Below are 12,602 nucleotides of genomic sequence, written 5' to 3'. Positions count from 1 at the left end.
TGTTAGAAATCTAGGCGAGGTTGTCACAGGACCCAATCTGAAATCCTCTCTCCTGGGAGATTAGCGAGGAAGCCACACAGCTTACCTTATAGTCTTATTATACAGTATTGCCCAAAGGCTGTTACATAAAGAGTCTTTCTCTGCCAGACGAGTGTTGCTTGGGATTTGTAGGTAGAGATCTTCCCTCTTTTCCCTTGCTTGTTCCCTCTTGTTCTCATTTCCTGTTTTAATTGTATTCTTAAGGCAATTTGTCTTTGACTTTTTATCTTCTTACCTGGCAGCTGTGTATTTCATTCTCAGAATGTAGTTTGGTATACTCTACATAAATGGGCTTTTTCAGAAGTTGGAATGAATTTCAGTTTTTACAAAACAACCATTTCTCTTTCATTTTAGTGATATTATAGAGTTCTGTTCGTATTGAGAAATTCATATACCAAGTTCTGTTTAGTTAATAACAATAATGGTATTTATTAAGTGCTTACTATGTGTCAAGCACTGTTCTAAGTGATGGAGTAGCTACAGGCTATCAGGTTGGACATAGTCCCTGTCCCACATGAGGCTCACATGCAGTTTCTTCATGCCAGACTTAACTTTTTCCCATACTAGATCTTGAGTAGCTAAGCGTTGTGCTCATTTAGGGTATTTACCCAGATGATCATTTAGGAAGAGCCTGTAGTTAAAAAAACCTTGGCTTCTTGAAATGTGTTTGCATAGATTTTGCTTAACTTGGATAACTCTGCCAGCATTCCAGTACATGAATATGAGGCATATGTTGAAAAAAATTAAATCAAGTCAAACTTGCCTTTCTCATACCACCCAAGTGATGCCTTCATTAAGCATTTTTTATGGATTTATCTACATGGAATTATTTAAAGTAACAATGTCCAGGTGCATCATCCTTCAGTCCCAAGCACTATGAATCATTGATTCAGATGAGCTCCTTGAGAAAAGTTAAATTTATAAGGTCTTCAGCAAGAGTGACCTCCTTCATGATAGTAAATAAGTCCTTATTGCTGTTGTTATGCACAGTCTTGACTCTAGACTGTAAGCTCCTTGTGGGCAGGGAATATGTCTGCCAGAGAAGCAGAATGGCCTAGTGGATGGAGCATAGGCCTGGAAGTCAGAGAGACCTGGGTCCTAATCCTGCCTCTGCCCCTGGTCTGCTGTGTGATCTTGGGCAAGTTACTTCACTTCTCTGGGTTTCAGATACCTCATCTGTAAAATGAAGATTGACTGTGAGCCCCATGTGGGACATTGACCTTGTCCAACCTGATTACCTTGTAGCTATCCCGGCACTTAGTACAGTGCCTGGCACAAAGAAAATGCTTAACAAGCAACCTTTAAAAACAAAAAAACACACAAAAAAACTCTGTTGTTGTTTCCCAAGCTCTTAGAACAGTGCTCTGCCCAAAGTCAGCGCTCAAGAAATTCCATTGATTGATTACTGAAATCTATCTATGGAATTTTAGTGAAATAATAGGCTGAAATAGTCTCATGAAATAATACATTCTTTGTTTCCAAAAGCACTTTTTGGATTTCAGAAACAGGGTATGGTTTCCTGTTAACATTTGGTGTTAGAAATATCTTATCAGGATCTTGTGGTTTCCCTGGGTTGGGTCTCCAGAGGGACACTTTTCTATCTTAAGTTGCAGTGCAGTGAAATTTTCTTATGCCTTGTTCGGAACTTGCCAAATAAGATCTTAGCAATCTTCAATATCCTTGGTTTCTAGGTCCGCATGGCTCTAAAGAAGGCCGAGAAGGAATTTGAACTAAGAAGCAATTGGTCTGTTCCAGATGCTCTGCAAAAATGGCTCCAATTGACCCACGAAGTGGAAGTTCAATATTACAATATTAAGAGACAAAACGCTGAAATGCAGTTAGCAATCGCTAAAGATGAGGTATTCTGCTTTTTATTTGATCTTTTTTATACCATAGTAATAATCTTATAAAGCTCTCATTTGCGATGAAGAAAAAGAATATATTCTTTGCTCCAGGACCTGCTAGAGAATAGAGTAGCAAACTGGAAACTAGAGTCCTGCCTAGAAATTAGCTTCGTTTCATGATTTGTAGCGTTTGTGATTTTCATTCCGTGTTCAAAGCCTGTAAAGTTTGCCCTTATTTCAGAGAAATACAATTGTCCAAGAGGAATTTTTAATGCACTTAAAAAAAAAATCACCATTACTATTGGAAGTGTTTATACGGAGCTTTTCTCCTCTAGGTCGCTGCTTCATATCTGATCCAGGTTAGTAGTAACGGGAAATTAATATCGAGCAATTAATTGTGTGCAATATGATGAGGTCTCAATCTGGACTCTAGCGAACCGAGTGCTCATGTCACTAACACCTCCATTGCAGTAGGGCCTAGGCGATAGTCTTCGACAGTCTCCAGTAGCAAAGTCCAGGTCTCTCTGGCCATAGAGATTAAAGAGAAATGCTCGAAGCCAGGGTTTTGTGTTTCATTGATTTGTGCAAATTGGGAAAGCATGCTATTTCCACGTTCTACTCTTTTATTGGAAAATGGAAGATTCCATTTTCCAGGCTTTTAATACAGAACCAGCTTTCATGTTTACTAAACTCATTTCCAGCACAAACCCTCATTTGTATGTGTGGATTTTTTTTTTTTAAGGTTTCAAGCTTAGCCTGTGGGGTTCATTTCTCTCTCGTGTTTTTAGGCCGAGAAGATAAAAAAGAAGAGAAGCACAGTCTTTGGGACTTTACATGTTGCACACAGCTCCTCCCTAGATGAAGTGGACCACAAGATTCTTGAAGCAAAGTAAGATCATTAAACTCAGTCGCCTGACTGTGATTTGTGATTTTTCTTCAAATGACTACTTTGCAAAGAAAAAAAAACCATCCAAATTTGGCATTAATAGTGTAATCATCAGATTCAGTGAGGGAAAGTGGAACACTCCTTTAGGAGTGGGATTTTCTTGAAATAAACTTACAGTAAACATATGGCAGTGAAAATTCTCCTGTACCCTATTCGTAGCCAACATTCATGATTTCACTTTTACCTTCATCGAGGCAACAAGTAACTATTGTATTACTTTTCCAGGAAAGCTCTCTCCGAGTTGACAACTTGTTTACGCGAACGTCTTTTTCGTTGGCAACAGATTGAGAAGATCTGTGGCTTTCAGATAGCTCATAACTCTGGCCTGCCAAGCTTGACCTCCTCGCTTTACTCTGATCACAGTTGGGTGGTGATGCCTAGGGTCTCCATCCCACCCTATCCAATTGCTGGGGGAGTTGATGATTTGGACGAAGATACACCTCCAATTGTGTCCCAGTTTTCTGGTAGGTGTGCCTGCTGTCGACGGGACTACTGGTATTTGTTATTGGCCAACGAAGCATCTGTGATGATCTTTTTGAACTTTCTCTTAATTCTTCTTCTGTCTTTGCTCCCTTATAATCATCCTTTTTCAAGAATACAATGCCTAGGAAATGTGATTCAATTGCCTTTGACACTTCTTCCCTAAATAGACAAATGTTTTTCAGTTCTTTGGCAGTTAAAAAAAAATCTGATTGTAATAACCAAATACGGAGTGACATAGGCCTGTATTAATATAGTCTGGACTCCACCTTGCTGATAGGATGTATTCTCTTAAGCAAGGATCATTGTTAAGTAGTGTGCTATTGAAAGTAATAACCAAAATTTTTTTTAAAAATTCTAAACATGGATTTAGGAAGCTGGATTTTCCTCTGTATTTCATTATATTCTTACCCATTGATACCTTGGTGCTATGATAAAGCTTTACACGTGAATAGCATTTTATAGTTTATTGCTCTTCATTCCATGAACAGTCTGAGACCTTGCATAAAATACAAACCTACTCCTACCGGTTTTCTAGTCAAAGAATATAAAGTTTGCAAATTTCAGAGAAATATGCTCTTCCGAGATATGTGAAATGTGAGGCTTTACCTGTAGATTCCTGGAATACCTAGAAAAAAGGTGTCTCGTGTTTTCTCTTGAATTGTTTTTTTTTAATTTGGATTAACCCTTGTCCTTTGGCTGGGAAAGTTCTTCATCTAGGTCTTGTCAGCCGATGCCTGACACGTCTAGGCCTTGCAATCTGGTGGAACGGTTGCTTATCGTGGAATTCCAGCAGTGTGAGGAAAGGACACGTATTTTTAAAAGATGTGAAAATGAGGGACTAGTGTCTTTTATTGGATCTAGTAGAATATGCCCACTTCTCCTCTGACAAAGAGGATGCGTTCTTGCAAAATGCTGCATCATAGAAAACTCGCTTTGCAGACGCTGCACTTGTGTGGGCAAACTATTGCTTCCAACACCACAGCGCCATCGGGTGAACGTTCCCTGACTCCTTAATGACGTTCTGGTCAAAAGGTAGAGTGAAAACACACATCCTGGCAGGACTGAGTAAATTTCCAATTAGTTGAAACTCAGAGGTTATCTTAGCTTATTGTACCTACTGACAGGATTGGATCACTACAAATTTGTTGTATTGTACTCTCCCAAGTGTTTACTACAGTGTCTGCACACAGTCCAGCTTTTGAAAGCTGGAGCCTCTGCTTTGGCAGCTTCAGGGCGCTTCTTCATTAGAGCCAGGTATTCCTTAATAGCTAGTGTAACACTGATGTGTGTTGACTACCTTGATGAGGTTTGTGATTTTTGTTCTTCATTATTATCATTAATAATGTGTATTGCATTTGTGAAGTGCTTACTTTTGTATAAAGCACCGTTTTAAGCTCTGGAAAAAGGTAGAGGGACAAAAGCAATTCACATATGGGCCCCGGGGTACTCACAGTCTAAGGTGGCCAAGAGTAACTGACAACTGACACGCAAGAACAGAACAAGACAAATACCGCCAATGCAGTAAATTAGGAGCCACGATAATAATTGAATCTGCAGTAGATTCCTGCCGAAAGGAAGTTTCCAGACTCCTTGCCACTCCCTAGCCTTCTCAGCCTATTCCCTCTTGGTAAGGAAAAGTAATTTCCTTACCAAAAAGTTCCTTGAATCAATTAAGGTATAGTAAACTGTTAGTGGTAGTTGATAAATTTGGGGGACTCTTACTGACCTCTTAAAATCCTTTTTCTCAGCCATTGTAACAGAAGGTAATATTGGAAGAACACAGAGAAGGAGAGAGAAAGGTGGAAGGTGGGACGAGAGCCCATGCCATAAATTATGACATGCTAATCTTGTTGAAATGTTCCAGTTGCCCCTGCTGCTTTTAATTAATCCCCGAGGAAAGGCTTGCTTCAGAGGAAGACAACTTGAGGGCTATGTCCTCTCCTCGTGGTACAGAGTGGAACTGCCTTCTAATTTACTTTGGTTTGGTTCAGGCAGAAGGAACACAATTGTGGAGTATAATGCCAGTGAACCAGGACCTTGAGGAAAGTAATAATAATGTTGGTATTTGTTAAGCGCTTACTATATGCAGAGCACTGTTCTAAGCGCTGGGGTAGATACAGGGTGATCAGGTTGTCCCACGTGGGGCTCACAGTCTTAATCCCCATTTTACAGATGAGGTAACTGAGGCCCAGAGAAGTGAAGGGGAACTGGGATTCGAACCCACGACCTCTGACTCCCAAGCCCCGGGCTCTTTCCACAGAGCCACGCTGCTTCTCAAAGTAGGAAGGTGCCAGTGGCCTCAAGGGCCACTGCTGCAATTATTCAGCTGCTCTGGACTGGTGGTCTTTAACTCTATGCGTCTCTGCCCCGGCGAGCTTGAGGTTGAAAAATCTGAATCCGTTTCAGAGGGGATACATACCAAGATGGGAACGGGCCCTAAAATAAGGTTTCAGAGGCAATATTGTTGTATCACAGGAACCACCCCCCAGTTGTTGGTTTTAATTGTTCCCATGAAAATAGTATTACGCAAAAGAGAGCTAAACCAAGTATGGGTTTCCCCTGAAACTAATATAAAATGCTTGAGTGAATTCCCAAGATCCCAAACAATATTAATATATTAAAATACAATGATTAAAAACAAAATAAAGAGTAGAGAGCAAATGAAAATACAAATATATAGCATTAATAAAATGTGAATTCCATTTCGCATATATGAAAAAGTAATTTTCAAAAATGTATTTTTCACACCCTACTCAGTCAAGTGGCATCTTGTGCTAACAATTAAGGTCCATCGTTATCTAACGTTAAGCAGTGAACAAGCAGCTGCTGGAGGGGGCTTGTCATTTCTCTCATTCAAATCAAAATACTTCCAAGGTGGAGAAAGAAAAAGCGAAAAGAGGGAAGTGTCCGAGCCATGGTAAACTATGCACGGCTTCCTGTAGACTGTAAGCTGCTTGTGGGCAGGGAGTACGCAACCAACTCTTTTGTATTGTACTTTACTAAGGTTTAAGTTTCAGGCTCTGCACATAGTAAGCTCTCAGTAAATACCATTGAGTGATCCCGTGTGTTAAGAAATGAGAGTGCACTCTAAACAATACCGCCTTAAAATTCAATACCCCTATTTCAAAGGAGCATCTGGTGAAGAGCGTTCTAGTGGGGCCTCCTTCCAATTCTAACTGTATTTATCCCTGCTTTGTTTAAGAGCATCCTTTTATCTTCATTAAGTGAATTATATTCCAGAGAGCTGCACTGGCATTTGGGGCAATGAAGTTCATTTCAGAGCGGTGGAGGGGATGGTAACGCTTCAGGGAGGGTTTTGCCATTCCATCTGAAGGTTATTGCCCAGCGTGCATGTGTGGGGGTGGTGCGTATCCACGGGTGACGTTTGCCATGAGAGCGGAGCGTGGTGGACCTGTCAATTGAGCCGCGTTCTTTCTCGATTGTTCCAGGGCCCATTGTGAAGCCTCCCAGCACCCTAGCAAGAAGCAGCAGCCTGTGTCGCTCGCGTCGGAGCATTGTGGCCTCATCTCCTCAGCCTCAGCACACTCCGCTTCCTCCGCTCCCTCCCCACGCCCAGCACCCGCCCCATCCTCGACATCCTCCACATTCTCAACACCCAGCGCCCCTGCAGCATGCCTTGCCTTCCCCGGATCCCGACATCCTCTCAGTTTCGAGTTGCCCCGCTCTCTACCGCACCGAGGAGGAGGAAGAGGCCATTTACTTCACTGCTGACAAGCAATGGTAATGGGAAGCCCTTGGTTTTATTAGACATTTGTCAGAAAATGGAGTTAGTGGGCCAGCGACCCAGAAGACGGGCTCCAAGACCCTCCGTCTCTTGACACGCCCACCCCCACTGGCCTCCATATTTGGAGGCTAGGACAATAGTAGCATCAGCCAGGTGCAGCAGGCACTCTGCTTGCCCATTCAGATCCCTGCATAAACCAAGCAGAAAGCAGAGTTGGGCCCTAAACGATTTCCGGTCTTCGGTGCATTGAAACGATACCGGTTTGCATCTCCCTTATCGGCAGTCAAGAAATTGCAGTCGGCGATCAGGTTCTCAGCCCATGGTTAGCGGGTCATATAATAATAGTAATTTGTTAAGTTCCAGACACTGTACTAAGCGCTGGGGTGGATACATGCAGATCGGGTTGGACACGGTCCCTGTCCCACGTGGGGCTCACGGTCTCAATCCCCATATTACGGATGAGGTAACTGAGGCACAGAGAAGTTACGTGACGAGCCCAGGGTCACACAGCAGAGAAATGGGGAACTGGGATTAGAACCCATGATCTTCTGACTACCAGGCCCGTGCTCTATTCACTACACCATGCTGTTTTGATTATCAGGAATCTACCTGAGCACTAAGTACAGTTGTTGGCCCATAGTAAGCACTGAACAAATGCCCCAATTATTATCATTATCATTATTAGTAGTAGTAATGGTAGTCTGGGGGTGTCATTTAGCTGTGGGGAGAACTAATGATATACACTGGGAAGTAACTTGAGGGAAATGAAACTGTAGCAGTCTGTCTTGGCCACTTTATCGCCCCTGACTCCCCAAGCCTGATTGCAGAGAGGGGGAAAGAACACTTATGTCTGTGACACAGCTTAGTTTTGAGTATGTTTTTAAATTGGAGAACATTTTGTGAAATATTTTTAACCCAGATTAAAATTTCACACCTAAAATAGCCAAGGGTGGGAGAGCAGCTGTGTCGCATAAGTGAACAAAAGGGAAATGAAGAAAATGTAGCCAAATCAATATCAAGACGAGGGCTCTGGAGAGGCTAGCCAGCTTCTATCCCAGAGGACGAGGAGTTCTGTTGACCCAGTCAATCCCAGAGGAAGAAACTCAACCAGCAACCTCTAGGACCCAGCTTCCTCTCCCCTCTGCATCATCTGTGCACTTGGATCCGAGACCTTAGGGCATTTGATATTTGCCCCATCCTCCGTCCCACAGCACTTATGTGTGTATCCATACGATATAAATTATTTATATTAATGTCTGCCTCCCCCTCTGGCCTGTAAGCTCATTGTGGGCAGGGAACATACCTACCAACTCTGTTGCATTATAATCTCCCAGGCATTAATTCAGTGCTCGGCATAACAGTAAGCACTCAATAAATACCACTGATGATGATCCAGTAGGCAGGTGCAAGTGGTCATCGTGTGCAATACATATGTTTCTTAAAGATTTTAATGAAATCTTTTTCAATAGTCATCAAACCAGACTAAGCCTGATGTGGGCAGGCATTGTCTGTCTTTATTGTTGAATTGTACTTTCCAAGTGCTCTGTACACAGTAAGCACTTAATAAATGCAATTGAATGAATAGTTTTTCAACACTTTATGAGGGAAGGAGTGAAAAGCATTTGGTTGGGATCAGGCAAGCGGGTTGTAAGGCTTCAACTTCCTGTGAGCATCCTAGTAGGACCAGGAATCCAGCCTGTTGACAGCTATAGCCTGGGTATTGGCAGCTTTGAACTCTAAACCCCCCTTAGCTGCATTTACAGATTTGGATTGAAATTGGATTGAAAAATTCCCCCCGGCTCCATGCGGACCATGGCCTTCAATGCCTGGTAATCATTTTCATACCTGTAATCATTTTCATACCTTTACCCTACCTGCAGTGCATCTTTAGACCCAGTCCTGATTTGTGGCACTCCTAAGGGGGCTTCTGGCCCTCCCCTGGGGAGTGAGGGTGAACTGTGGGGGAACCACACATGTAGGAAGGGCTCCATTCATTCTGGCCCATAAAGAAAATAGTGGAATCCCAGAGAGGTGCTCTTAGCGTACACTGAAAAGGCATAGTCACAATGCCTTCTGGAGAGTAGGAGGTGCTGTTACCATTTTTTGGGTTCTCAGAACCTAGAAACAGAGAAACTGAAACCCTATGGCGTGTCCTCTGGAAATTATTCAGTTCACCCTGTGCCTCTTGACAGGGCTGCACCTATCCCATCCCAAGCAGTGGGGAAGCTTTGAGAGGAAGTGTCTGTTCTGCTCTCTCAGGTGGCCCAAGTGGTGATGGCCCATTTTTCTTAGCTCAATACTGTTATCCTATTACAGTCCAACAAACTGGCTGTGAGAAGATACCCCAGATTTCACCCTGCAGTCTACCAGCATTTTGAGCTAGCAAGAACATTGAAATCACCCCCTCCCCTGCTTCTGCTCTCCCAGAAAACAAGCTTCCTTTGACTGTCAGCGTTAATATCAGTCAATCAGTGGTATTTAGTGTGTGCTTTCTGTGTGCAGAGCATTGTACTAAGCACTTGAGAAAGTACAGTACAACAGAGTTGGTAGGCACCATCCCTGCCCACAGCGAGTTTATGGTCTCCAAGGGGAGGCAGACATTAAAATAGATTAGGTTAGTGGAGATAGAGTATAAGAATATTTGCATTAGTAATACACCCCCTGGACATTGTTCAGTTGAAGCTGATCCATATGATCTGAGGCACCAGAACACTTATAGACCAATGAGTCAACCCCAAGTGATGGAGAATTGGCTGAATGTTCTTTCTTGACAGAAGAAATCCTATTTGAGAAGAGAGAAAACTAGAATCTAGGTCATGTAACGGATAAACCTTGCACATGAGTTCCTCGTAAACTCATCTCTAAACTATAAGCTTGTTGTGGGCAGGGAATGGGTATGTTTATTGTCGTATTGTATTCTTCCAAGCGATTAGTACAATGCTTTGCACACAGTAAGTGCTTGATAAATACGATTGACTGACTGACAGGGTGTCCAGAAAGGTAGCTTTACCTGGGTGAAGGTGAATTTCCTCGTCTCTGCTGGAAATATTTTACCACCAGGACCACAGTCCTAGAAGTTTGAAGTTTAGGAGTGGCCATGGCTCCTCTTACTGCCGTCAGAAATCTAGGGGTGGGGAGAAATCTCTGTCTCAATCCCTGCATTGTGCTATTGAAACAGTTTGTGAGTGGGAGTGGATATTATTATTAATGCTATGGCCTATCTGCATTGGAGATTAGATTTCCCAAAAGGGAAACACAGCTGCCTCTTTGCAACTGTCTATTATACTGGAATGGAAACGCAAGTTAATTTCCCTTAAAATATCACCTCTCCAATCAGGTTGTTTCGTGGTTGTGAACTGTTAATTGAGTAGCAGCGTGGCCTAGTGGATAGAGCATAGACCTGGGGAGTCAGAAAGACCTGGGTACTGATCCTAGCTCTGCTGCCTGTCTCCTGTGTGACCTTGAGCAAGTCACTTCATTTCTATGTGCCTCAGTTACCTAATCTGTAGAAGAAAGATTGAGACTGTGAGCTACATGTGAGACATGGACTGTATCCAACCTGATTACCTTGTATCTACCCCAGCGCTTTGAACAGTCCCTGGCACATAGTAAACAGCCAGTAACATGAAAAAAAGTCAGATGTGGAGCCTCAAATCAAAAGATTTGTATGATTAATAAGGTAACGTAGTCTTCCGTGAAAGAATGTAAGGATTCTGAGGCGACACTATAACATACAACGAGATTTATACAGGTCAGAAGAACTTACTGATTATGCTCCCAAGCAGGTTTCTCTTTTAGTATTTCTTTTTTTATATAGGTCATTTCTTTCGCATCCTCTACTCTTAATTCCCACATTTAGCCCGTAATTAAACAAAAGGTTGCACTAGAGAAAATTGAACTATATCCACCTCCCCCAGAGCTATGTGAGCAAGAAGAGAGCTCTTATTCACAATCAGTGTGGGACTCTTCTTCAGTGTGCTGTAAATCACATTCAATGGGAATTCAGAGATAACACACTAAGAGTTTTCTGAGTTTTAAATTAAAACCTAAGAATGGCCAAAATGTTGAAATAAGGATGCATAATCCATCACAATCTCTTTCTGGATATTTAACCTAAAAATTTTCAGCTACAAGTAGTTCAGTAAGAATATATACTATCAGCTCTATCATTTCCTGAATCAAAAACGGATTTTCGGGATTGTTACTGCTTGCTTTGTAACTTAAACCACATGGCCGTTTGCTCATTACTTTAAGTTCCTTTTTAGTTTGCCAGTTGGAAGCAGAGCCCAGTTCACACACAGAATTTTGGCCCACCCTTGTGGCAGAAGGGAAAATATTCAATTGATCAATCAATGGTATTTATTGAGTGCTTACTTTTTTCGGAGCACTGTACGAAGTGCTTGGGAGAACACAGTACAACAGAATTGGTAGCACGTTCCCTACCCGTAAGGGAGCTTACAGTCTCATGAAAAATAATGGGAGAATACATGGTCATAATAATAATAATAATGTTGGTATTTGTTAAGCGCTTACTATGTGCAAAGCACTGTTCTAAGCGCTGAGGGGATACAAAGTGATCAGGTTGTCCCTCATGGGGCTCACCGTCTTTGTCCCCATTTTACAGATGAAGTAACTGAGGCCCAGAGATGTTAAGTGATTACCCAAAGTCACACAGCTGACAAGTGGCGGAGCTGGGATTAGAGCCCATGGACCTCTGACTCCCAAGCCCATGCTCTTTCCACTGAGCCCCACGCTGCTTCTCTAAAGTCATCCCCTCTTGAGTAAATTTTTGCTCCTGATTTTTTTATTTTCAGGGAAGTACCAGATACCGCTTCAGAAAGCGACTCCTTAAACTCATCCATTGGAAGGAAGCAGTCTCCTCCTTCAAGCCTTGAGATGTACCACACCATGTCTCCACGCAAGATATCGAGAGATGAACTGTCCTTAGAGGAGTCCTCCAGGGGAGACTCCCCAGTAACTGCAGATATCTCCCGGGGATCCCCCGACTGTGTCGGCCTGACAGAAACTAAGAGTATGATTTTCAGCCCCGCAAGCAAAGTGTACAATGGCATCCTGGAGAAGTCCTGCAGCATGAACCAGCTTTCCAGCGGGGGCTCGGTGCCCAAACCCCGCCACACCTCCTCCTCTTCCACCGGCAGCGAAAGTAAACCCGCCCTGGAACCCACCCATGTCCCCCGGATAAGCAGCATCCCCCAGGACCTCTGTCAGAATGGAGAGAAAAGCAAAAAGCCATCCAAAATCAAAAGCCTTTTTAAGAAGAAGTCCAAGTGAACTAAAAGAATCCTGCCGGGGGCATTGTTCAACTTTTCTTTTACTTTTCTTTTTTTTTGTTGTTTTTCTTTTTTTTTGTTGTTTGTTTTTTAATTTTAGGAATGTAACTCCCATTTATGGACGTTCCGGACTGGATGCCGTGGGGAACGCCCTTTATGTCTAATGTCTGCTATTTAAGTGACTCTAGAGTCGGACCGTCGGGCCAACTGTCCCCGAACAAAATCATTAAAAAGTTGAGACAGTTTACAGTCAT

At 42.7% G+C, this 12,602-nt stretch overlaps 1 protein-coding gene across 3 annotated transcripts in view; it reads left to right on the top strand.

Moving 5' to 3' along the window:
- Nucleotides 1–12,601, top strand: part of STIM2 (stromal interaction molecule 2) — a 103,392-nt gene extending 90,791 nt beyond the window's left edge. For 2 of the 3 annotated variants that reach the window (XM_029083454.2, XM_029083456.1), the window contains 6 exons: nt 1,731–1,898; nt 2,219–2,242; nt 2,672–2,772; nt 3,055–3,293; nt 6,762–7,053; nt 11,872–12,601. In XM_029083454.2, coding sequence (XP_028939287.1) covers nt 1,731–1,898; nt 2,219–2,242; nt 2,672–2,772; nt 3,055–3,293; nt 6,762–7,053; nt 11,872–12,349 — 1,302 coding nt within the window. In that variant the 3' untranslated portion in view covers nt 12,350–12,601. The remainder of the gene's footprint in view (nt 1–1,730; nt 1,899–2,218; nt 2,243–2,671; nt 2,773–3,054; nt 3,294–6,761; nt 7,054–11,871) is intronic. The other variant, XM_029083455.2, reaches the window with a different exon arrangement.
- Nucleotide 12,602: the final 1 nt, after the last annotated feature.

This window comes from Ornithorhynchus anatinus, chromosome 18, assembly GCF_004115215.2.
Source record: "Ornithorhynchus anatinus isolate Pmale09 chromosome 18, mOrnAna1.pri.v4, whole genome shotgun sequence".
Taxonomy (NCBI): domain Eukaryota; kingdom Metazoa; phylum Chordata; class Mammalia; order Monotremata; family Ornithorhynchidae; genus Ornithorhynchus; species Ornithorhynchus anatinus.
Note: the sequence above shows the minus strand (reverse complement) of the source record. Positions and strands in the feature narration are given on the sequence as shown.